At 45.7% G+C, this 27,306-nt stretch overlaps 1 protein-coding gene across 1 annotated transcript in view; it reads left to right on the top strand.

Moving 5' to 3' along the window:
• Positions 1-27,306, top strand: part of RLF (RLF zinc finger) — a 281,556-nt gene that overhangs the window by 202,267 nt on the left and 51,983 nt on the right. Inside the window, exon 7 of the mRNA XM_069223919.1 lies at positions 14,966-15,107. Coding sequence (XP_069080020.1) covers positions 14,966-15,107 — 142 coding nt within the window. The remainder of the gene's footprint in view (positions 1-14,965; positions 15,108-27,306) is intronic.

Genomic DNA, 27,306 nt, shown 5'->3' with positions numbered 1-27,306 from the left:
GTGTCCTTACCCAAAATCTGTACCTTTTTTTTTTCCACAATTGGCACAACTCTGGCACACACTTAAGTCCCTTGTAAAAGGTACCCATGGTACCAAGGGCCCTGTCACCGGGGAAGGTCCCCAAGTGCTGCAGCATGTATTATGCCACCCTAGGAGACCCCTCACCCAGCCCATGTACACTGCCTTTGCAGCTTGTGTGTGCTGGTGGAGAGAAAAAGGCAAAGTCAACATGGCAGGGTGCCATGCCCACAAACCACAGCCTGTGGCATGGGTAAGGCACCCCTCTAGCAGGCCTTACAGCCCTACGGCAGGGTGCACTATACCACAGGTGAGGGAATAGCTGCATGAGCAATATGCCCCTACAGTGTCTAAGTCCATTCTTAGACATTGTAAGTGCAGTGTAGCCATATTGAGTATATGGTCTGGGAGTTTGTCATTACGAACTCCACAACTCCATAATGACTTCACTGAATACTGGGAAATTTGACATCAAACATCTCAGCACAATAAACCCCCACCGATGCCAGTGTGGGATTTATTTAAAAAAATCATACAGAGGGCATATTAGAGATCCCCCTGTATGTTAGCCAAACTGCTAGGACCGACTGGTTTCTGCAGCTTGCCACTTGCACTCAAGTTTCTGACCACGTGGTATGAGCGCCTTTGTGCACTGTGTGGACAGGAACAAAGCCTGTCCTAGGTGGAGGTGCTTCACACCTCCCCTCTACAGGAACTGTAGCACCTGGTGGTGAGCCTCAAAGGCTCAAACCTCGGATTACAGTGCCCCAGGGCACCATAGATAGTGGAGTTGCCCGCCCCAATGGACAAGTCCTGCGGGAAAATTAGGGAAAACATGGAGGAGTGACCACCTCTAAGGTGTCCAGAGCTGAGGTGACCCCCTCCCTGCAGAATCCTCCATCTTGGTTTGGAGGACAGGGACCAATAGGATTAGGTTTGTGCCCCCTTCTCAAAGGGAGGGGGCACAAGGAGGGTGTAGTCACCCTCAGGGACAGTAGCCATTGGCTACTGCCCTCTGACCCCTAAAACGCCACTAAATTTAGGATGTAAGGGCCTCCCTGAACCCGGCTCACCAGATTCCTGGCGACCTGACAAGGAAGAAGGACTACTAAGCTGAAACCCCAGCAGAAAAGAAGGAAGACAACAATTGACTTGGCCCCAGCCCTACCAGACTGTCTCCTGCTTCAAAGAACCTGCAAAAGAACAGCGGTGCATCCAGCGGGACCAGTGACTTCTGCCAAGCTCCAGAGGACTGCCTGTACCCAAAAGGACCAAGAGCTCCTGTGGACAGCGGCCCTATCCAAGAAAAAAACAAAAACTAAGGACTCCCTCCTCACTCCGAAGTTGTGAATCCTAATCACTCTGCACCCACGGCCCGTGTCCAGGTGGCCCAACCGGCTAGAGAGGATCCCCAGGCGATTCTGAGCAAGTGCCCTCACTGGATTGACCTCTCCACCCCTCCACAATGACGCTTGCAGAGGGAATCCTGAGGACCACCCTGACAGGGAAAGCTCCAGACCAAGACATCCAATACTTGAGGGTCCACTGAACCCGCAGCCCTCAGGCCTTGGAGAAACCAACCTCCAGTGCAGCAACGTTCAGCAGGCGGCCCTCCTCCCTTTCCAGACTGTGTTTTGCCTGAGACGACTTCCTGGACCTCGCTGTAGCCTCTGAGCGACCCCTGGGGTACCCTTATAGAGAATCATTGGAGACCCAACACCTTGTTTGCACCCTGCACCTGGCCGCCCCAGCACCGCTAATGGTGTATGTTTGGTGCCTACTTTGCATTTGGTGTACTACTCATCCAATACCAGATCACACAACTAAATTCCAAAATTGCCTTTAGAAAACTGATTTTTGAATTTTGCATATTTTTCATAAACAAATTAAAGTCCGGCTGGGGCCCTCTTTGCATCTCTTTTTTAGATTTAAAAATAATTTTTAAGTTAGGATTTAGCTACTAGAAGTAGTTTCTAGTTTCTAACAAGTAATCCCAACTTTTAGTAACATCATGAGCAGCTCAGAGGAAATGGTGATGGAACTCAACCTCACCCCTTACCGCCATCTAGGGATGGCAGAGTTAAAGTCACTCTGTAAGCTGAAAAAGATTAGAACAGGTTCCAACCCTACCAAGGTCAAGCTCCAGGAGCTCTTGGCAGAGTACACCAGGGACCACCCTGCTGAGTAGGAAGTACTCCACTCAGACACGGAAGATGTTAGAGATGAGGAGGATGATCTCCCCCATCCTCACCTAACTAAGGAGACCAGGGTCCCAAGACCCCTGTCTCCAGCGATAGTGCTCACTAGATCTGGATCTTCCACAGGGGAGTCCAGCTCCTCTGAGAACATTGAGGGCAGCCTCAATGAAGAGGACATCCTCAAAGCAAGGATGGACAAAAGATTAGCTTTGGAGCAGCAACTCCTAGCTATTGAAAGGGAGAGAGCAGAAATGGGCTTAGCATCCATTAATGGTGGCAGCAATGCAAATAGGGGCAGAGATAATACTGATATACTAAAAATCCCCTTGTTTGTCTCAAAATATGAAGAAGGTGATCATATCACCAAGTGGTTCACAGCTTTTGAGAGGGCTTGTGCAACCAGAAAGTTAAACAGATCTCACTGGGGAGCTCTCCTTTGGGAACTGTTCACTGGCACATGTAGGGAGAGACTCCTCACACTCACTGGTAAAGATGCTGAATCTTATGACCGCATGAAGGCTACCCTGATTAAGGGCTTTGAATTCTCCACTGAGGTGTATAGGATTAGTTTCAGGGGGCTCACAAAACCTCAAACCAGTCCTGGGTTGATTTGATTGACTACTCAGTGAAATCAGTAGATGGTTCGATCACTGGCAGTGGAGTGCATGACTGTGATGGGCTTTAGAATGTGTTTATGAAGGAACACCTGTTAAGTAACTGCTTCAACGACAACATCTGGGAGACCTAGGTCCAATTTCTCCCACAAATTGGGAAAGAATGCAGACCATTGGGTCAAGACTAGGGTGACTAAGACTTCCACAGCAGGTAATCAAAAGAAAGGGGTCACAAAGCCTCCCCAGGGGAAGGGTGGTGAGACACCTAAAGACAAAAACAAAGAGTCTTCTCTAGGGCCCCAAAAACCTGCTCAGGAGGGTGGGTCTGTTCTGCTTTCCCTCTTATCTCATATCCGAGCTTACAGAACCTCTCTGGAATACACTTCTGAGTTTAAAGAAGACATTTATTGTTGTTAATTCCCCACCCACAAGTTCCTGAGAAACTAAATTAGTAGATTGGAAGCACACGTTCAAAAGTATTCGCAGCAACGAAAGCAAAATATATCAAAGTACTTCTCAGTTGCAATGTACACAGCAAATATAGGTGAAGACATTTATAGCATAACTTTAAAGCAAAGCATAAAAGTCCAAATTCATCACCGTATGGGCAAGGCAGTAGGGCCTATACTCAGCTTCATCTTTCTGGGGTCTGCAAGTTGATGACTCCGGTCAACTGCAAGAAAGAGATTCTCTACCCAAATGGGAGATGGGCAACTGACGTCTAGTTCCCGTCTGAAGTCAAGCAGTTTAAAATCTAACTCACTGTAGCCCAGAGTCATCCTTAAAAGCAAACTCAGTGTGAGAGCCAAAGAACCTTGGAGAGGGGCCAATTCTCCTGAGCTCCTCGTTCTCAGACTGGATAGCGAGGTAAACACAAAATCTACGTGCTCTTATCAGCTAAGGTCTGGTGTGAAGAAAACAGCTTGGTCCATCTTGTGGAAAAACACAGCTTGGAAAAAACACAGCTCATCTGTAATGTCTCAACTGCAATGTCTAACCCTACGTTAAAGCCAATAGGCAGCTAACCTAAATATCAAATGTAATGTCTAATGTCATGTCAAAGCCAATAGGCAGCTAAGCTGAATACAGAATGTAATGTCTAATGCCATGTCAAAGCCAATAGGCAGCTAAACTGAATATCAAATGTAATGTCTAATGTCATGTCAAAGCCAATAGGCAGGTAAACTAAATATCAAATGTAATGTCTAATGCCATGTCAAAGCCAATAGGCAGCTAAACTGAATACAGAATGTAATGGCTAATGCCATGTCAAAGCCAATAGGCGGCTAAACTGAATACAGAATGTAATGGCTAACTCCATGTTAAAGCCAATAGGCAGCTAAACTGAAAAAACATATAATGTGCTACTGGTGAACATTGAGCAACTAATAGGCGCAATGGTGAAACACAAAGTCATTGGTCAAACACAATTAATAGCATCACAGGGTCCGAGTCTCTTCACAGTCCACAAATGGATACAGGGGTAAAAACCTTGATTCTAAGAAGGTCTGGTGTCACAACTGTAAACAGTATGGGCACCAAACTGGAGACATAGCCTGTCCTAAGAAAAATCCCACTAGTACTACTCCAGTTAGTACTGGAATAGCCAGTCTCTAGGTGGGATCAACAGTGTGATCTGAGAAAATCAGGGCTCAAACCAAAGCTACTGTAGTCTCTGAGGGTGGGGTGGGTATAGCCACACTGGCTGCCTGACCGCCTAACATGCAAAAATACAGACAGCAGCTCTTAATCAATGGGACAAAGGTAGAAGCCCTAAGGGATACAGGTGCCAGTGTCACCATAATGACAGAGAAACTGGTTTCCCCGTCACCATGGTGACAGAGAAACTGGTTTCCCCAGGACAGTATTGGCTGGACAAACATATCCAATTACCAGTGCTGACAATGTGACTAAAGTCCATCCAATGGCTATGGTGACTTTAAAATGGGGAGGGGTTAATGGCCTCAAACAGGTAGTGGTCTCTTCTGCAATCCCAGTGGAATGGTTGATAAGGAATGATCTGGAGTCCTCAGCTGGAAATCCCTGAACTGGTGTTTGTGAAAACCAGAGGACAAAGCAGAGCACAGGGTGAAAATGAAGTGTTGGAGCCTGGATTAATGGCGAAACCTTTGAAGAAAAAAGGTAAGAGCACTGGGGGACCAGCCTCTGAACAGCAAAAGAAAGAAGACCTCTCTTCCCAGGAAGATGTCTTTTCCCCTGAGGGAACAGAGTCACATCTCACATGCTACAACTATGCAGATGACACACAAATACTACTTAAATTAGAATGCCCCAAAAACATTGAAAATTCACAAATCTTCAGTTGCCTCAGAGCCGTTGATCAGTGGATGACCTGGAGCCATCTCAAACTAAATACCTCCAAAACAGAAATACTCATATGTGGTGACTGGAAAATTTATGACCCTCTGTGCGTCTGGCCTGACGATCTCAGACCACCTCCTCAATTATCCAAGGAAGTTAAAAACCTAGGAATCACCATGGATTCCAAGTTAACTATGAATGCCCAAGTGGACAAATTAGCACGAAGAAGCTTCATCACCTTGAAGACTTTACGATGCATTTTCCCCCACCTCGGATTTCCACGCAAGGTGCAAGCTACTATCTCACTTGTACTATCCAAACTGGATTATGCCAATGGCCTCTACCATGGATCATCTCTATCTGTTATGAAAAAACTACAACGTATCCAGAATTCTGCAGCCAGGCTACTATTACATGTAAAGCCACAAGCCCACATCTCCCCTGCTTTGAGAGTACTACACTGGTTACCCGTTGCCAGAAGATGCACTTTCAAGCTGCTTTGTATCACCCACAAAGCTATACATGGAACAGGACCGCTTTTTATCAGAAACAAAATAACCAAATACATCCAACAAAGAAACCTCCGCTCAAGATTGGCACCCCGCCTTAGAACACCACCATACAAGAAAAAGACTATAGGTGGTACATCCTTCTCCGTTCAAGCAGCCAAACTATGGAATTCATTACCCCCAACTATAAGAGCCACAGATAACTTTCTTGTCTTCAGAAAACAACTCAAGAGTTGGCTCTTTCCTTCATAACCACCATATTCAAACAACAATGAACTACATATGCCTATGTTGATAATTATTTTTTTCAGATTGTGTATATTTCTAGTTATGTATAGTTTCTTTAGAAAATATGTATCGCTACTATGTCATAACAATAAAATACACACACACTCTTTAAACCTGTTTGACTAAGTATATTTTACCCATGGTTCTAATTATGTATTGTATGTGCATATGTGTGTGTATTCATGTGTGTGTGTATGTATATATATATATATATATGTATGTATGTATATGTATGTATGTATGTGTATATGTTGTTTCTGTGCTTGGCATGTTCGTGGGTCATTGCATGGCTCCTGGGTGGGTTGTTATACTAGATATCTATGAATTCCTGCTCTCATCTTATCACACTTATCTACCCATCATCATGTCATGTCTCTATCAAACTATCCTCCATTCTCACTCTGACTCATCCCAAATCCTTTCTACTACTTTCATCTCCTAAATAACTCTGCCTAAGCTCTTCCCTCAGCTTCCACATCTAACTCACCAAACCTCACTCTACTACCGTGACCTCCCACACAACCCTACTAAATTCTCCCACATTTATCTCACCCTGCTACTATGCTCTCCCTAACCCTTCCACATACTCTTCCCTCCTCCATCCCCCTTACTCATCCCAAGCCTTTGGGTTGAGTAAATTAAGGATATACTCCCAATTAACACTTCTGGATTTCTTTCCTCCTCCACCCCTCCATTACTCCAGTCAATCTAACTAACAAACTCTCATATCTGTGGCTCAAATTAACTCATAATAATACTAAACCTGTACTCATAATTTCCAGATACTAATCCATCACTAATTCTTGTTGGGTTCCAGAGTAGCGTGCTACTCACCGAAAAGCACTTCGACGCCACTTCAGGGGTAGTAAGCGCTATATAAATATGATTACAATACAATACATTACATGGGGTGAGTGCCTTTGTGCACTATGTGGTCAGAAACAAAGCCTGTCCTGGGTGGCGGTGCTTCACACCCCCTACAGAAGCTGTAACACCTTGCGGTGAGCCTCAAAGGCTCAAGCCTCCAGCTAGTGGAGCTGCCTGCCCCCCGGACAAAGCCCCACTTTTTGCAGCAGGTTCAGTGCGAAAATTAGGGAAAACATGGAGGAGTGACCACCCCAGCCAGCACAATCCCTAAGACGTCCAGAGCTGAGGTGACCCCCCTCCGTGCAGAATCCTCCATCATGGTTTGGAGGTTAGGGACCAATAGGTTAGGTTTGTGCCCACCTCCCCAAAAGGAGTGGGCACAAGGAGGGTGTATCCACCCTCAGGGACAGTAGCCATTGGCTACTGCCCCCTCACCCTAAAACACCCTTAAATCTAGGATTTAAGAGCCTTTCTGAACCCAGCTCACCCGATTCCTAGCAACCTGATAAGAAGAAGAAGGACTGCTAAGCTGAAACCCCAGCAGAGAAGAAGGAAGACGACAACTGACTTGGTACCAGCCCTACCGGCTTGTCTCCTGCTTCAAAGAACCTGCAAAAGAACAGCAATGCATCCAGTGGGATCAGCGACCTCTGCCAAATTCCAGAGGACTATCCTGCACCCAAAAGGACCAAGAACTCCTGTGGAAAGCAGCCCGGTCCAAGAAGAAACAACAACTAACGGCTCCAACCTCACTCCGAATGCGTGAGTCCTAACCACTCTGCACCCGACGCCCACGGCCCGTGTCCAGGTGTCCCAACCAGCTAGAGAGGATCACCAGGCGATTCCGAGCAAGTCCCCACCCTGGGTTGACCTCTCCACGACGACGCCTGCAGAGGGAATCCCGAGGAACCCCTGACCGCGAAAGCTCCGGACGGAGATATCCGACGCCTAAAGAGCCACTGCACCCACAGCCCCCAGGCCTTGGAGAAACCGCCTCCTGGTGCCGCAACGTTCAGCAGTTGCCCTACTCCCTGTCCAGCCTGTGGTTTGCCCATGACAACTCCCTGGACCTCGCCTGCAGCCTCTGAGTGACCCTTCGGTCCCCTCATAGAGAATCATTGGAGTCCTGACACCTTGTTTGCACCCTTCACCGAACTGCCAGGACGGGGTGACTTGTGGGGCTCGCACCAGGTTCTGTTACCCAGAATCCTTTGCAAACCTCAAAGTTTGGCTAAAAAAAGACTTTTTCCTCACATTTCGGTGACAGAGAGTTCTGGAATCTGAGAGGAGGCACAAATTTCCTTCCACCCAGCGTTCCCACAAGTCTTCCGATAAAAATGGTATCTCATTTGTGTGGGTAGGCATAGCGCCCGTGACAGGAAATGCTCCAAAACACAACTTGGACAATCACATTTTTCTACAGAAAACAGAGGTGTTTTTTGCAAAGTGCCTACCTGTGGATTTTGGCCTCTAGCTCAGCCGGCAGCTAGGGAAACCTACCAAACCTGTGCATTTTTGAAAACTAGAGACCTAGGGGAATCCAGGACAGGGTGACTTGTGGGGCTCTCACCAGGTTCTGTTACCCAGAATCCTTTGCAAACCTCAAAATGTGGCTAAAAAAACACTTTTTCCTCACATTTCAGTGACAGAGTTCTGGAATCTGAGAGGAGCCACAAATTTCCTTCCACCCAGCGTTCCCCCAAGTCTCGTGGTAAAAATGATACCTCACTTGTGTAGTTGGGCCACGTGTTTGTGACAGGGAAGAGCCAAAAACACGTCGAAATTGAGGGGGAACCAAATTGGGTCCAAAAGGGCAGTTTGAAAAAAAACATTTTTAGTCTGACAAGTGCAGCAGAAGTTTTATCGGTATAAATGAGACAATGCTGGGTGGTAGAAATTTTGTGGATTACTGCAGATTCCGGAAGGTTCCATCACAAAAATGTGGGAAAAATGTGTGCTTTCCAGCAAAGTTGCAGGTTTGCAGGGCATTGTGGGTAAGGAAATGGTGCAGGTTGCATGTGAAGCACACCACCCTGTAATCAACTAGATGTTTAGTTTTCAGATGTGTCTAGGTCTTGTGGATTTTTCTACATGGCAGCATCCCAAAGTAAAAAAAAGTGCAGCCCTCACCCTTCCAAGTGGGATGATTTTGAGAGTTACCAAACTCTCATGGCCCAAATGTAAAACAAAAACCAAAAATAATCAAATGTCCTCTTGCTTGCCATGGGATAAGAAGTTTCAGTGTGCGGGGGAGAGCTGAAAGACTGTTAGCCCCTTCAGTTCGGGTGGGTGCATAACCAGGCCCATACTGGTTGGTAGCCACCACCCCACTATTTTCTTTTTTTTTTTTTTAATTCCCTGGCATCTGGTAGACTTTCTGTCCCCCCGGGCTTACCCAATCTGCCCACTGGTGGGCAGAACAACTTTGGCCCCATTTATTTGGGGTGGGGGTATGGCCCTACCCCCAACCTATTATTTTGAAAAAGAAATCTTCCCTGGTCTCTGGTGGCCTTTCTGCCCCCGTTGGGGGCAGATGGGCCTTCCAAAATAGACCAATCTGCCCCCAAGTGGGGCAGTTATGGCCAACAGTAATGTGCCCCTATGGGGAGAGAACCTTGCCCAAGGGGCTGCCCCCTCCAAACAAAACACACACACCAATCCATGGTGTCTAGAGGTTTCTGCCCCCTTTCGGGGCAAATTGGCCTAACAAAAATAGGCAGGGGGGCAGAAACGGCCTAAATACAATTTGCCCCCCAGGGGAGCGACCCTTGTCTAATGGGCCGCTCCCCTTATGCATTAGTATAAGAAAAATAAAAATTCCCTGGTGTCTTGTGGTTTCTGCCAAATGGCCTAATAATAATTCCCCCCCTCCTCCCCCCGCAGAGCGACCCTTGCCCAAGGGGTCGCTCCCCAAACATAAACAAAAACAATAAACATTTTCCCTGGTGCCTAGGCAGATCGGCCCTAATAATATTAGGCCGAAATGCCAAGAAATAAATTGCCCCCTGAGGAGTGGCCCTTGCCCAATGGGCCGCTCCCCTTATCAGTAATTGTTCAAAACAAAAAAATTCCCTGGTGTCTAGTGGCATTTCTGCTGATGCGATCGGGCAGCAGAAATGCTCAGAGAAGCCTGAAAGGAGAGGAAAGGCCTTTCCTCTCCTTTCAGGCTTCTCTGCCCCCTCCACGTGATCGGAGGAGAAATGCTCTCATCAGACGCCACGGGGGGCGGGGTGGAAGGGGAATCGATTCCCCTTCCATCCCTGCCCAGGGGAGGGGGGTGCCTGGCCATCGGGTGGAGCGCTAGCGCTCCCCCCGGGGGCCCATAGCAGGACAAGGTGATCTCGTCCAAGGCACCGGGGAACCAGCGCCTTGGACGAGATCACCTCGTCCTAGGCACCGAACCGGTTAAAATATATTATTGCCAATATTTTATAACCTATCGATTTCAAACAAAGTACTGTTGATACGTGTGAAATAGGAATTTATTGAACTACTTACCTGCAACTTGAATCTTGTGGTTCTAAAAATAAATTAAGAATAGATATTTTTGCTATATAAAAACCATTGGTCTTGAGTTAAGTCATTGAGCGTATGCTACGTCTGTTGTTTGTGTGTGTGTACAACAAATGCTTTGCACTACCGCCTGATAAGCCTAACTGCTCGAACACACTACCACATTAACATTAGTATTATCTACTTTAGCCTCTGTTAAGCCTCTGGGTAACCCATGGACTCTGTGCACACTATATCTCATTTTGATATAGTATATGCAGAGCCAGCTTCCTACACTGTTTGTTCAAAAAAGATGCAGACACATGGTTTTTGTTTGTACGGTGGCTTATTTAAAATTGTTATGTATATTGCTATATGTAAAGCTGTAGTTATTGCTGACAATAATAATTATTCCTGAAAGGCTGCAATTTTTATTAATTATAATGTGTGCACATGGTTGCAATGCTTTATTGCTTATAATAATTGTAGATCTATTATGGCTAATGAATTCAGTAATGTAGTGACAGATTATGGGATGTGATCCTGGTCTCTAAGTGCGCTAACCATGCCTGTTCTGAAGACACACCCTCCTGAATGGTTATGTGCTATATTGTTTTTTATTTGCTTTTTGGGATCATGAACCTTTAGGGTTCAAATATAATGTTGCTAAAGGTATTTCAACCTGCCTTGTGTGTATTTGTAAGTTACTGTGTATCATTAAGGAGTTGTGTGTGTGTGTGTGGTAAATTTACATTTCCTTTTCTAAACAAAATGTACAGACTGGACAATCATTTATTGAGTTTTGTCATTGCATTCCAGCGAATGGTGATTAGTAGTCCACACCATCTTTCCTGAGAAGGCCCTGGACTGCTCTACTTCACTACCCTGAGAGAGTCAGGTGCTACAATGATGTGTTTGGTTCCCACTGAATGGATTATTGTGATCCTACTACTTGTGCAAGCCAAACAAATAATGGCCTGTTTCCTTTCAGCTGTGCTTTAGTTATTAGCACGATAGTGACTATTCTGATCACAGTGTTTTTTGTGACTATTTCTTGGCACTTGTTCATAAATAGTTTATTTAAGACAAAGTTATTATGTACACTCACAACGTAATATTTTAGGATAATTTCCTTGTTACCATGGAAAAACAGATTTGGTTGTGGAAGTCGTGCTATTTGTTTTTAATGGAAGTCTCTTTCTATTATAAAGTAAAGTAAAAGAGCAAACATACTGCCAGAGATGTAGTATCATAAATAAAAATGTCATAATTTAGCAAAGAGCTTGACGTAAATAGGGCATTTTCTCCTACTGGTTTGCTAGAACATCTCTGAGGAAGTGGGGTAAAGTACACTTTCAGAACATGATATTCTGTTTCTGTTTAAGGCAGTATTTTCTATGGTTACACAGGGGAAAGGGTATGTGTGAATCAGCTCCATTCACCCAGTGATCATGCAAGGTGTTTGTTTCTGCTTTTGTAGGGTCGAGCCTGCGTCGCATGCGCTTGCGCATGCGTATCGCTAGCGAGACACTTTAGGTATTAGAAAAGGGCTCAGAGCCCCGTCTACTTCACGTCAGTGTCTTTCATTGGTCCGTTGGCTTGCCTGTTAGAATCTGCTTGCGTTGATTAGTGGAAGGCACGCATACGTCATGCCTTTTCTGGTGATTAGCCCTCCTCGAGCGCAGTGACCAAGTACAGAAAACATGCGAGGCTCGCTGTTTCCCATCAGGTTTGTGGACTACTTTTTCTCTATTTTCGCAGCACGATCTCGCTGGGCAGAAGTCCAGCGCTTTGCATACTATCGACCTTGTTACACAGTTAATTGTACTTTTGCCAGTGACATTTAAAATTGCACTTTTGCCGATCGGTATTATTACGAGTGAACTGTAGCAGCGCGATTGCGCAGTTTTTTTCTTTTAATGCAAGAAAAATCCGGTTGGGAGTTTACAACTGGGAATAGCTGTAACTCCGACAAATGCGAGACCCTAGTGCATTGCAAATGCTTGTTTTCTCTGTCATCTGTCTCCGTTGTCACAGCCCCACCCCCCTCTCCTTTACCCCACTTGGCATGTGCAGCAGCCTTTGCTATAGCTATTATTCAGGTAATGAAGAATGTAATTTTGCAGCTTGATGCAACTTAATGTTGGTTATGTTCAACAACAGTATCCAAATACATTTTCTCTTCAAATGTATATTTCACAATTATTTCTCCTTGGAGTGGTGAAAATTTGCTCCAGTGCATGTTAGGTGAAACTAAGCCTTTGTTTCGGTGGGATGGGGTAACATATGGTTGAAATATACAGATGTGATAGCACAGATTAAGGTCAGAGGGGCTATTTCTTTGACATTCTGGGTGCAGCAGGTGACCAGACAAGGGTCCCTTTGCAACCCCTTGTTATTCATTGTTGCAATTGAACCTCTATTGGAATGGCTCAGGGTGGAATCTCAGATCAGGTTTTATGGGGGGCATCAAAGATTGAAGATAGGGTGTTATATGCAAATGATGTTCTGATATTCCTCAGTGAGCTGTAGTGGTCTGGGCCCCAGCTGTCGCAGATATTCTGTATATTTGGTCATTTTACACACCTTCTAATTAATAAGGCTAAATCCACCTTATTTTTTTTATACAGGTCCCATGCGCGTTCTTGACTTGGAGGGAAGATATCCAGGTGCCCTCATACAGGTTCAGGTGTCTGGGCGTTTACGTAACGTAAGACACCCTGAGAGCCTGGATTATGAATATTCAGCTCCAAATTGATAGGCTGTCCACCACTAATAGCTTCCCCTGTCCCTTTTAAATCGCTTTGCGATCTTCAAAATAATGGCCCTACCCTGTGTAATCTGACAGCTACAAAACTTCCTGTTAGGATCCCACTTACTTTTTTTGTGGAGATTAACTCAATTTTTAGAGATTTCCTGTAGCGGGATGGGTTCACCTATGATGGAGGCTTAACCACTGCTGACATTGCCTACTACTACAAAGCTGCTCACCTAGTGATCTTTAATGATTCGTGGTATGACCTCAATAAGGCTAAGGCCTTTTCTTCTGAAAAGTGGGCAATTTGTGGGATACACCGATACATTATCTCTACGATGTACATCCCACATCCCTCTTCTGCTGGCTACTGACTTAGTTTTGAGGATCTGGTATGAGGCAAGTCATTGGCTTGAAGGGGTAATCTAATAAGAGAACCTATTTAGAGCAGTTTTGTGGCTTTGCCAGGTGTCTTCTCTGGCAGGAATTTGTCAGTGAGACACTTCTTGATATCTAGACTTGGAGACGTGCTAACGGGGGCTGCTGTAAAATCTTTTATAAGATTGCGGACAGAGTTTGTGCTTCATTGTAGCCAATTCTTCAGGGGTGTGCCGTTACTTCACATCCTTCTGCCTTATATTAGGAGCCTGAAGGAGCTCCTAAATGTTTGCCCTCTGGATGCCAAAATATGACTCAACAAACTCAAGACTCATAAGATCTCCCACATTTACAGGATACTGAGGATTAATAGACCAGACTCATTCAGATGTTTCCATGTGTCTTAGGTGGGAGACAGGGGGTCATTAACTGACAATGACTAGAGGGAAGTGCTTGCCTATCCGCAAGAGGCTGTGGCCATCCCTCAGTTCCACCTTATCCAGTTTCACTACCTATGCTGCACCAACTTTATATGCTATCACTTATGGTAAAAAGGGTAGATTGAGTCCCCATTGCAGCTTCACTGATTGGTACATTTTGGAGAATTGCTACACAGTGTAAGGAGCTGTGGAGTTTAAGCTCCTTTTTGGGAAGGCGTTCTCTCCATAGCTGAAAGGGTGCTGGGTTAACAATGTCCATAGAATCCCAAGACGGTGCTCCTACATATCACAGTGTATCTGGATAGCACTATGGAATAAAATTATGTTACTTTGGATTGCATTATTGGTCGCTAAGAGATACATTGCATGGGACTGGACGAATCAGGAACGTCCCTTAGTGGAAAGCTGGAAAAAGGGACTTGACCACTGTATGAGGGCCAGTGTGTGAAGCTGTGGGTTGCCACAGAAACATGTGAAGCTATAAGGAGACTGTGCCCAGTATTGAGGTATCATACTTGACTTGCAAACTTGGGTCATGAGATTACGAGTTTTGTGCCTTCTCTGTTGCATGATGTTGCGCCTAAAATGTAATTGGAAATGGGGATAGGAGGGAATCATGGGCCGAAAACCTGTTGATTAAATGATTATGTTTTGCCCAGAAGCGGTGGCTGACTATTGTGAAGTCAGTTTGGTAACTGCAAAAGGACAATGAAATACGTTTTAGAAAAATCTGCTAGTGTGATATAGAGAGGCATAATGGTATGTCGGATGATGCTTTGGGTCTAGGTTTTTGATAGCTCTTTGCTATTCTTGCATTGCGTTTTGGAAAGTTTGCAGCCTAATAATTTTTTTTCTGTATCCCACTTCTTTTTTTATTCATAGTGTAAATAACAGGTGTTACTATTGCATATTTTGATAGTACTCAATTTTCCAACCTCTAAAGTATTACTTTGCCATGCAGTGATTGAGATTTGAAGCAGTCCTATGCAGGACAACCTCCAGAATTGATGTTTTATCCCTAATTTCTTTTTATTTGGTTTTTACATGTTAGAACTAACCTCGGTCTTTCTTTTTTCTATTGCAGGGAGCTAACACTTTTCTGGAGTAAGTTGCAGCGCAGAATAGAGCCTTCTATGGAGTCCTTCCTGGAAAGATGTCGACAGTTTGGGGTCATAGCCAAAACCCTACAACATCTGTTCTTCTTGATTAGAGTTGTGCATGCTGAGGTAAGTACGTGTACTCACTATGTAGACTGTGCCTCTATTGTGATGGCAGCACAGTCCCTTGCATCTTGGATGATCTACTGTCGCAAGGTGATGCACGGCATTTTTGCTCAGCTTGATCAAGGGGTGAAGTCACATGTATATCATTGAGGTCGATTTGCGATCTCCATTTTCCAAATCTGTGCAGTAGGTTTTGGATTAGAACGCATCTTTCAAAGAATTGTGTGGCTCAGCAGGACTCTGAATTAAACTAAAAGAAATGCAAAATGTTACCTAGTTCCAAGAGATATGTCATTGCCTTAAGCCCATAAGAACAACATTACTAAGCAAATGCAGGTGATTTAAAATAAGAGAGTTTATGATTTAAGAGGCTTTTGACTGAATCTGTTGTCAGTGGCAGTCTCATTCCCTAAGGCCTAGGCTGCAAATGATATTAGGAGAGATGATTATAGCAGTTTTTAGGTCTCCTGCAGGCAGTCCGCATGCGGTGTTGCTTTGCCAATGATTTATTGTGTTAAAAAACGAAAAAGTGGCTCCCCCCAGTTACTTCATTTGTTGGTATCATTAACAATCTGCTTTGCTGCTTTCTAATTTAATTGTGTGGGTCTTTAAGTGTTCAATATCTTCATCCGGAGCTTTCATGGTCAGGGGGGTCCTCGGGATTCCCTCTGCAGGTATTGTCGTGGAGGGGTGGAGAGGTCAACCCGGAGTGGGCACTTGCTCGGAATCTCCTCGGGATTCTCTCTAGCTGGTTGGACCACCAGGACCGACCGTGGGCGTCGGGTGCAGAGTGGTTAGGACTCAAGCATTCGGAGTGAGGTTGGAGTCCTTTGTTGTTGGTTTCTTCTTGGACAGGGCCGATGTCCACTGGAGTTCTTGGTCCTTTTGGGTGCAGGGCAGTCCTCTGGAGCTTAGCAGAGGTCGCTGGTCCCGCTGGATGCGTCGCTGTTCTTTTGCAGGTTCTTTGAAGCGGGAGATAGGCCGGTAGGGCTGGGGCCAAATCAGTTGTCGTCTTCCTCCTCCTCTGCTGGGGGTTCCAACTAAGCAGTCCTTCTTCTTTGTGTCAGGTCGCCTAGAATCTGATGACTTGGGTTCAGGGGAGCCCTTAAATCCTGGATTTAGGTGCATTACAGGGGTCAAAGGGCAGTAGCCAATGGCTACTGTCCCTGAGGTTGGCTACACCCTTCTTCTGTCCGCTTCCTTTGGGGAGGGGGGGACATATTCCTAACCCTGTTGGTCCCTGTGCTCCAATTCAAGATGGAGGATTCTGCCGGGGAGGGGGTCACCTCAACGCTGGACACCTTAGGGGTGGTCCTAGCTGGGATGGTCAATCCTCCCCGTTTTTCCCTACTTTTCCCGCCGGACTTGCTGTCAAAAGTGGGGCTTGGTCCGGGGGGTGGGCAGCTCCACTAGCTGGAGTGCCCTGGGACACTAATCTGCGGCTTGAGCCTTTGAGGCTCATCACCAGGTGTTACTGTTCTTGTAGGGGGGAGGTGGACAGGCTTTGTTTCTGACCACAGAGTGCACAAAGGCTCTCCCTCCACGTGGTCATAAACTTGTCTGAAAGTGGCAGGCTGGCACAGACCTGTCAGTCCTACACCAGCAGTTTAGTTAACATACAGGGATGATTCCCTCTGTGTGCATTTTTTAAATAAATCCCACACTGGCATCAGTGGCGGTTTATTGTGCTGAGAAGTTTGATATCAAACTTCCCAGTATTCAGTGAAGCCATTTTGGAGCTGTGGAGTTCGTAATGAAAAACTCCCAGACCATATACTCACTATGGCTACACTGCACTTACAATGTCTGAGAATGGACTTCAACACTGTAGGGACATATTGCTCATGCAGCTATGCCCTCACCTGTGGTATAGTGCACCCTGCCTTAGGGCGGTAAGGCCTGCTAGAGGGTTGTCTTACCTATGCTACAGGCAGTTTGTCAGTATGGCACCCTGAGACGGATGCCATGTCGACTTTGCCTTTTTCTCCCCACCAACACACACAAGCTGCTAAGAGAGTGAATATGTGCTGAGAGAGTGGTTCCCTAGGGTGGCATAATACATGTTGCAGCTCTTGGAGACCTTCCCTGGCCATAGGGACATTTACAAGGGACTTGTTCCCTCCCCCCTCAAACCCATCTGCCCAACCCCCTACCCGCTCGCCTAAACGCGTCCAGGTCTGCCCTCAGAAGTCCCGGGTACTTACCTGCTACTAGCAGATCTGTTTTCAGAGTTCCCCGAGTCCCCACAGGATCCCATTCTAAATCTACCTTCAACTTTGAGCTCTGCACCCGGCCAGCCCTGTGTTGCTGGTGGTTTAAGCTTGGGGTAATCCTGAACCCCAACCTGTGGACATCCTAACCCCCAGAAACTGGAACTGTAAGTCGAGTACTTACCTCAGAACTGCACTAACACTCTCCTCCCCCCCTCCACCCCCACCCCAGGAATGTTCTGAAAATTGCAGTGTCAACTTTTAAAAGTACAAAGTGTTACTTGCTTGTAAATCGTTTAATTTACTTACCTTCAACAAGATTCTGAAGTTAGTCATTGAGTGTGTGCCTCACTTATTTAATGTGTGTGTACAAGAAATGCTTTGCACTACCCTTACTGCTCGACCACACTACCACAAAAGAGAGCGTTAGTATTATCTACTTTATCCTCTGTTATGCCTCTTGGGAAACCCTGGACTCTGTGCACACTATATCTCAATTTGATATAGTATATACAGAGCAAGCTTCCTACAGGTAGCAATGTGGCAATCCTTTCACACATTTACCAAACCCTACTGTCTAGTCAGTCAGGTCTGTTGCAACAGGCACTTCGCAGTTCGGTCCTGCAAGACTCTTGATGTAAAACTGGTTTCGCAGACCCTCACCCAGGGGTGCATTGCTTGGGTAGCTAGTCTAAGATGAGGAATCTGCTGGAAGTTTCTGTCAGATGAGCGAGTTACTAACCTTCAGTCACACCTTATCTGGTAGAGACTCTATTTAAGTGCAGATTTCTTAACACCAGCGTTCACCCACCCCTAACCCATGTGAGCCGATTACAGTGTAAGGAACACCCTTTTAAGGGCCCGTAGTTTTTCTCACACCATTGGTCTGTTCTCCTCGTGACTATGTGCTCCTGGATTGGAATGTCTCGAAAGTACTGATTTAAGCTTGTTGGGGTGGCACGTATTTAAGTATCATGCATGTCACTTCCGGTCTCAGCGCAGAGCCGAATGACTACACCTACCGACATTCAGGGGTACTGCTCATAAACATTCCGGGTGCAGTCTGATGCCTGTGGATTATTTAAAGGTAAGCAATCTGGTGCTAGAAAGAGTCTCTACCAGATAAGGCATTACTGAAGGTAAGTAACTTGTTCTTTAGGTGCTGGTGCAAGGATGAGGCACTGATGTTCTTCTTGTGTGACTGACAAAATGACGATTTGGTGTCATTATGTAGTGTCATTGAACTGCAAGTGCATACAACATAAGAACACTAATTGCAAACACATAAGAACAAAGTAGTGATCAGGACAAACTCACAGTTTTTTCCAAAGATAATCACTTACTTCCATGTTAACCACACTATACGGCTACCAGCATTTTTCCAATAGCCAAAGTCACAAGCAGAAAGGACCCTCCACACAGTAGATGTTAGAAGGGCAGTCACATTATTACCAGCAGAAGACAAAACATATCAGAAAGTGGAGCCTGTTTGAGATTTCCTTTCTATCAGCAAATAAAGGCTCACCAATCACCAAAGGGAGCATTGCAAGATGGATAGTCCAAACTATCCACGTATGCCACAAGAGAGCAGGAGCACAGCTAGGAGAAAAGCAAAGGGCGCACTGCATAATGAAAAAGAGGGACATGCTGACATTTCTCGCCAGTACCTCCTTCAATGACACCTGCTCAGCAGCCACATTGTCTTCTGTTCATGCCTTGACAAAACAGTATAGTGAGGATATACAAGCTAACAATGAAACGCAGGTGGGTCAGAAAATGTTAAAAACCCTGTGTTAGAAATTGGGACTCCAGTTGCAGCGATAGGCACTCTGGCCAAATAAAGACCTAGTCAAAGTAAGTCAAATACACAACCTTAATTAACCTGCACTCTCCCATTGGAAGCTTGACGCTGAGCAGGCAGGCTTAACTTAGAAGGCAGTGTGTAAAGTATTTGTGCAACACACCTACAGTAATCACTAAGAGAATATCTATTAAAAGTAAGACCAAAGTGACAAAAATCCAATTAGGATATTTCACTTCTCAAAGTTATCAAAGCAGTGCTTTTACTAAGTTTACATGGTTTAAAATGATGTGGGGAATTCTGAGATTTGAATGAGCTTTAAATAAATTATGGTAATACTCTGGTCTTATTCTAAAGAAAAGCTGTGAGTGCTGGGGTGGGGGCGGCGGGATGCTGTTAGTGGACAAGCAACACCAGGGAAGTCACTGGCACAGCTTGGGAATTATGAAGATACTGCAGCAGCTGCTCGAGCTGAAGCCGCTCTGCAATTCTTGGCAAAGCAGGCTGCAGAGAAGCGGCTCTGCAGTCTGTGGCGAAAGCGGGCATCAGGCTGCAGGGAGTCAGCTCTGCGATAATTTGCAAAAGTCTCCGGCAGGCTGTAGGGAAGCCGCTTGGAGGTCTTTGATGTCATGGAGACTCCTAGTTGAACTGGAGGTAAGTCAGCAAGCCCTTAGTTTGCAGGACAGAGATCAGCAGGCAGCAGGGCAGCACAATAAGGCGCAGCAGCAGTTCCTGGGAAAAGTCAATCCTGGCAAATTGGTGATCCTGGCATACAGCAGTCTTTACTCCAGCAAAGTTTCATTGAATCCAGAAGTGTACTGATTTTAAAGGGTCAGAGATCCAGTACATTTACCAAAAAGTGCCTTTAATGTGGGGAATGACTTCAAAAGGTTTCTCTGAAGTGCAAGTCCCCCTTTCAGCCCAACCACGTCTCCAGGACTCAGTGAAAGGTAATCATCCCCTTTGTGTGGACTCTGGTCTCTACCCATTGAGGTGTCAGTGTGAGCCCTTCCCAACCTCCTCCCAAGAAGACCCATCAATGTGCAGATGAATGCATATGGAGTTGAGTATCCTGTGTTGTGGGTGTCAGGAGGGAATGCACACATGTAGTTGTCACCTTGCCCAAGTCAGAAGTGTATTGGAGACAGACTGTAGGCATTCAGGGCAATTAGAGCAGAGAAATGCATGCCCATTTTCTAAAAGTCAAACAACAATAGATACCTATGCTGGTAATTACTTTATCCATACACTTATTGAGAGTGATCAAGTTTTTAATTTGCTTGTCCTCATAGTTACTTAGTTAAACCTTAAGTTATTTTAAACAACACACACATATATACTTTCCATATTCTTAAGACAAACACCACACTTTGACAATATTTTAAGCCCACAAACTCAAAAACAAAGGACATAAATCATTTATCATACATCAAACAAAAAGATAAAAAGGAGTTGAAATATGGGACACATACATAGCCTCAATTGAAGGTAAAGACAACACCACCACCCCCACCCCCCACCACCCACCCCCCAAACACAAAACAAAGGTCACTAGGTGCACGGCACCCATGCAACAAGGACACAGAACACAAATCACAGTTGGCACATACAAAAGAACAGCAGTGAAAGTCATCCCCGGCCCACACCATCATAACCCACAATGTACGGTACTATTACTAATAATTAATAGAAATGCCATAGCAACATGACCACCTCCAACACAGATCTGATCTCACAAATATGGCGGGAACAAGCACTAAGTATGAGCCCACTCCCAATTACACACCACTACAGTCACCTTCCCACAATACATAAAGCATGGGTGGCTGAGTAACAGAGACAGACAGGAATTGTTAATCATGTAATTGTACACACAACCGTGTGTCCCTCTTTTACCCCCCTCCTCCTTAGTATGCATTAAGTCCTATCATGCATGCTTCTCCTTATGCATAATGATCCACCAAGTGTATAAAATATTGGACTAATTCAATTGTCAAAGGCATATGTTGTCGGGGTGTGGCCAAGATGGCGGCCGGAGCGGACGCTTGAGCAAAGAGCTCCACTCATGGCCCACCATAAACAACAAATATCCTGACCCTGCGTGGCCCTAAATACACGGCCGAGGAGTGCGGTGCCCCCACAGGACCCCGGTGGTTACCGGACGCCCGTAAAAGAAGCGAAGGAAATTAAATCCAGCAACGGAGAAAACCCAAGATGGCGTGACGCTAAAACACCCGACCAGCCTCGCCGGCCCGGAGATCCTAACCGAGTGGCACCGGGTACCTGGTGAGAGACGGGGCCGCCCCTGTCGAGGCTCCGGCGCAGCAGTCTGCAGAGCTGCGGCCGGGCCTCCGATCGATCGATCTGGGCCCCCACGGCGAGTCAATCCACAAACTGCGGCGGCATCGGAGCCGAGTAGCACCGTAATACATCACACTAAACTGATCGGAATTCACAATTTGAAATATCGGAAGTACCGGACCCCTGAAACACTCCGGGCACTAGGAGCAGTGGCCCCCACTTCCCCACAAATCAAATCAAACCAATAGTTGAACCAAACTCCAGGCACACTCTGGACAGCAATAAATTGAAGATCTAGGGCCCACGGCACAGGTAAAAGTAAAGAAGCGCACAAGGGGCCCCCGAGTCGCTCAAATTCGGAGGCTTGATCCGAGGGGCGAAACACACGCCCACCAGAGAGGGGCTCTGGCTCATAACAAACATTGGAAGAAACATGTTAAAATCAAGCAGTTGCTTCGCGAACATAAAATCACATATTCACTCATGTTCCCAGCTCGCGTCCGAGTAATCAATGGAGATTAGGTCCTTATATTCCCTACCCCGGAAGACGCATGGATGTGGATACATGCTAAGGGACTAGCTGATCCAACCAAAGATGACACTGCGCAGGAAGATTGGATCACCCCCAGCTCCAGAAAGAAGAAAAAGAAAAGTTCATCGGCACGTCCAACAAAATCGCAGATGGCGGTCGACCAGGCGCAAGCTTTAAAGGAAGCCAGCACATTTGCACGCTCGCACTCGGACACCAGAAGCGAAGCAGAAACCATCGACAACAGCCCATTGCGCAGCGGATCTAGCTCCCCTCTCTCTTCACTGGTTGGTGGCCCGGACCTCACCCCACGAATGGCGGACGACATATGAGGCTCCCCTGTCGGCTTCCATGACCCGAGACATTTGACACGGCGTTGAAAGAAAGACTGAATGAGACCAAGTTGCGGGCACGAGACAAGATTATCCGTTCCAGGACTGCTGAGAACAGTCCCCACGACTGCAGAATCAGTCTCAAGAGAGGCAACACTATCTCTGAGAAGTTCAGTATTGGTAGAGGAACTAGACAAGGTTGCCCACTGTCCTCATTATTATTTGCCCTTGCTATCGAACCACTAGCTGCCCGCCTACGCACATTAGCCCCGGAATGGGGTATTCCGGATGGGCGTACACACCGCATTGTATCACTATACGCGGACAACGCACTTATGTTCCTGCGTAATCACACTGAATCCTTCTCGGGCTTACTTGAGCTGATTGATCAATTTGGAGTAATCTCCGGATTTAAAGTGAACTGGTCACAATCCTACTTGTACCCGATGCGTGCAGTGCCAGAAATACACAGCCTCGATTCCACTACCAGCGGCCTGAAATGGTGTTACACCACTTTTAAATACTTAGGGATAAATGTTTACCACGACCCCCTAGACCTCACGGAGGGCAATTTAGCACAGGCCATCAGATCCATTAGGGGCTCCTTCCCCTTCTGGTGCTCTCTTCCACTCTCACCCATGGGTAGAGTGGCCATAGCGAAGATAATTGTATTGCTGCGGTTATTATATTTCTTCATGGCACTCCCCAACTCTTTTTTTTCAAGATTTTGACCAGCATTCTGATTGACCTGGTGTGGGGCAACGGTCGCCGACGAGTTGCTCTAGTGAAAATACACCAACCACTCACGCTGGGAGGGCTGGGGGCATCACGATTCAAGCTGTACTATGCTTCCGCACAATTACACTGGGCGATCAAATGGATCAGGAATCCCACGTGTACAGAAGCACAGACTGTACACAATGACCTTGGTCACGCTAGCATATTACGTTGGTTGCTGGATCGTGATGGCCCTCTCCACACACACAACATTCTATTAAACACTGCCCGCTGGGTTTGGCATAGGTTCGTATTGGTTGGGAATTAGAAACCGCAGTACTCCCCAAGGGATACCACTGATGGCCATCCCGAAAGTTGAAAAGGTGGCAGCGAAATTCGGTCTGATAGCGTGGCCCAAGAAAGGCATACAAACAGTTGGGGATATATATCTGGTGACGGGCACCTCTTAACTTATGCAGCACTAGCCAGTGCCCATAATCTGGGACATGGATGCTTCATAGCGTATGGCGCATTGCGTCAATTAGTACGGTCAGCATGGAACTGCGGAAATGACGAACCTAAGGCAGCACATATCCTACATGATCTAATAGATAACTCGGATACCCCAATTAATATATCAGGATTATACAAAATTCTGACCTCACACACCGAACACAAGCAGGAACAAGCCAAAAATAGATGGGATGAGGATCTTATAACACCACTCTCACAACAGGCATGGTGCCAAGCTATGACAATGACATACACAGTGTCACGCAACCCCCGGCTTAGATACACACAGTTCATCTACCTACACCAAACATATCTTTCACCATATCGTCTTACACGCATGTTCCCTTCATCGCCGCAGGCGTGTCCTAGATGTGGAGTCACTGAAGCCTCCTTTTTCCACATGACATGGGAGTGCCCCCCCAGTTACGAATGCATGGAGAGACATAACATCACTGATTGCTGAGGGGCTTGATACTCCCCTGTCCCCCACACCGGAGTTATGCCTATTAGGAATCAGAGACAGACACAAAGGACAGAAACAGATGCACAGATGCATTGATTTTGCGCTTGTGCTATACAGATGCCTAATAGCAATGCAATGGAAGGCACCAAGTGCACCAAGTACCCATCAGTGGCAGAGAGACCTGTTACGCTGGGCGAAAGCAGAAGCACTCACACTGCAATCACTTTTAGACAGAGGGGTGCAAGTTAAGGGCATAGAAACATGGGACTCTTTTGTCAACAATTTGGAAAGCAAAGATGACACGCGACCTTGAGCAACAGGCTCAACAAAAAAATAGGGTAATGAGGATAGGACACACACACACAAAAAATGAAGCACCGCTGCGCACATCAAGGAAGGCAGTTGTGAGTGTATATGTTAGTAAACAGCCTAAGTGACAGTGATACGAGATCGGAGGGACATGGCGGGAGGTAAGGCACTGATAATTCAATTTCAATCAAATTCAAATTGGAGGAATGGCGCGCCAGATCGCTGAGAGTCAGTCGTTCTGTCCCCTTTCCTCCTCCTCGCTTTCCCCCCTTTTTACCCCCATTACGACCAGCTGATCACCTGTGCTCCCCTCGCTTTCGAATTACATTGAGACGCATACAACACGCTCCCCTCCCCCTCCCGAGGAGGAACGCCAGAAACAGAGACCATAGGCGCCCCCCCCCGCCACGATCTTCTCTCTCCTGTCACCTTTCTCTTTTTCTATAATCATTTTTGTTACATTGCTTTTAAATAAATTCAGTTGAATGTATAATAGCTGTGTGTGCAAAAGATATGCGAGTGTACACAAAATAAGTATGTAAATGTTTATATTTGGTGACACACCTGTATTTTCTCATAGACTGAACATAATAAAACAGATTAATTTTTTTTTTAAAGGCATATGTTGTTGAATGGTTCTTTTATTTATTTCTTTTATGTTAAACAATAAAAAGATGTTTTTTTAAATCATACATCAAATAACACAACACAGTACTATAAACACAATGGCTATTTTTTAACTATTTATTTTATTTATTGACTTATACCTTAAGCACCTTGAGACCCTCACAGGTGAGTAGTGCACTTTGCAAATTCCTGATTGATTGATACCTCAGCAGAGATCAACAATATCTGCAGTCATAACATTTTACACAACTGAACCAGCTCTACAAATGCCGTCAAATAATACAGAGATAAAAACGTTTTAAAAATGTATGCAAATTGTTACACACAAATTCATCAGGAGGGGACCTTGCAAGAGCAATCAAATCATTAATTTAAAACGTGCTATACTTAAAGCACTGGGGTTGTAAGAAACAGTTCCTTGCCTCTACCACTTTCATACAGGGACCAGTGTATAAAACATGCTATACATCTTGGATCCCTCCCTGCAAAGATCACATACCCCTAACTTATCTCCAGAGTACTTACAATGCCTTGTAATGCTATTTAATGGTAAAGTGCTTAAAGGTAACATAATTATACATCCCCTAGTACTATGGTCTAATGTAAAACCCAGATATGTTTGAGGACTTTTGTAAACAAGGCTGACTGCAAGGGGCCTGTACATTAGCAATCAAGAGCAATATGTGATGTCCACTGTAACACTTAATCTGAGCATCATATTTACCAAAATCTTGTCCGAGATTGCAGATGATTGATTGAACAGTGGAATTTCTGTAGTGTAGTATCAAGATTGCTATTAAAGGTATGCAACCTTCTATCTCCCCTAAACGTTTCATTCCTCTAAAGTGCTCTCAAGGAGCCTTCGGACGCATGCCGGAATTCGTACGCCCACCCAATATCATTTGCCAGAGATCTGGAATAGGCACTGGGGAAAGAGAACTGAAGGCATAATGTCTTCACGAGGGTGGCTTGACTCAAAGATCTGATCTTAGGGAGGAGCCTCCCTTCATAGAAGTTCAGGATTGATCATTTGCTAGTGGGGATATAATTGAGTGCATAAGAGAGGATGGGAGGTATCTTGGCCTGGTGTAAATATTGAGGAGGAATTTAAAATGTGTCTTACCTTCAGGAGCAATAGAATCTTTTTAAATCACCTACATGAGCATGAGCCTTTAGCCCGATGTAAGAAAAATTAGAGGTGCATTCTAATGACTGGGAGAAGATTTCCGATGGCATGTATGGCTGTAGATACACATGCTCTGCATTCTCCTTCCATCTAATGTTGGGTCCAGAGTGTTGCAAATTGTTTTTGTTCAAAGAAGCTATTTTTCAAGTCACAGGATTGACTGACTTCTCCTTCACGGTGATACTGCACATCGGCGTGAAGTCCTTAGTTAGATTGTTCTCTCTCCTCTGTCGGGTTCGGATGTGTAGTTTTTTGCTCTGTCTTCGACTTGCTCCGGTCCAAGACTTCCTCCCTGTCTTTTCTGTATTTTCGATGGTATTATACTTGTAATAGCAGTTTCTGTTCGCATATCGACCTTTCCATCTCATCCGGTCCAGTTTCGACCACACGCCCTTTGGTGCGGGCCCCACCGGCTTTTGGGCCTATATACTTGTGGTGCCAAAAATAATGTAATCCTGATGTAACGGACATTGTTTCGATTCTGTCCTCTGTGCCACTCGAAGTACCTTTGCAGCAAGCACCCTCAGGTGTGCAACCCGTGACTTTCCCCGGACCAACATGAGGGTACCTGTGAGGAGTGTTAATCATTTTGATCCAAGACAACTCTTCGAAACTGAGAAGCACTCAGTTTGGAGGTGGCACGCAGATCTCCAGAAGGCAACCCGGATATTTTTGGGTAAGAACATGCACAGGAAGAGCCAGAACAGGAAGAAGCTGTCTCCATCCAAGATTCAGATTCTTATGTCGAGAGCCAAGAACTGACGTCTGCAAAGACAGTGAGTACTGTGGCCCCACCTCCAACCACAAAACTCAGAAAAAGTCTGTACTGAGGTCACTGAACCACCACTGCAATAAAGCCATGGTCGGTCTCGAAAGGACAGACTGGCTGCTCCACCTACCAGCTTGACACCAAAAAGTATGAAGGCTGCCTCTGTGTCTTCGGCATCAACCTCATCCACTTCAGTCCAACCTACTATCGGTAAAAAATCAGCACCAACTGCGTCTGCTTCAAGCCGAGACTCTTAAGAACCAAGTTCGTCACTGAAAAATGCACATCGACCAAAAACTTCAGCTCCGAAAAATAAAGACCATATTACTTTGGAGCGTTAGGACTCAGGCCACTCTTCCTCCACGCCCTCACCAATTCAGCCCATACTTGAGACTATAGACGCCTGAGAGGGCAGGCTATACATTAAAGAAGGCATAGTGCAAAT

This window comes from Pleurodeles waltl, chromosome 3_1 (assembly GCF_031143425.1).
Source record: "Pleurodeles waltl isolate 20211129_DDA chromosome 3_1, aPleWal1.hap1.20221129, whole genome shotgun sequence".
Classification (NCBI taxonomy): Eukaryota; Metazoa; Chordata; class Amphibia; order Caudata; family Salamandridae; genus Pleurodeles; species Pleurodeles waltl.
The sequence above is the reverse complement of the archived record's forward strand: the minus strand, read 5'-3'. Positions and strand labels throughout refer to the sequence as shown.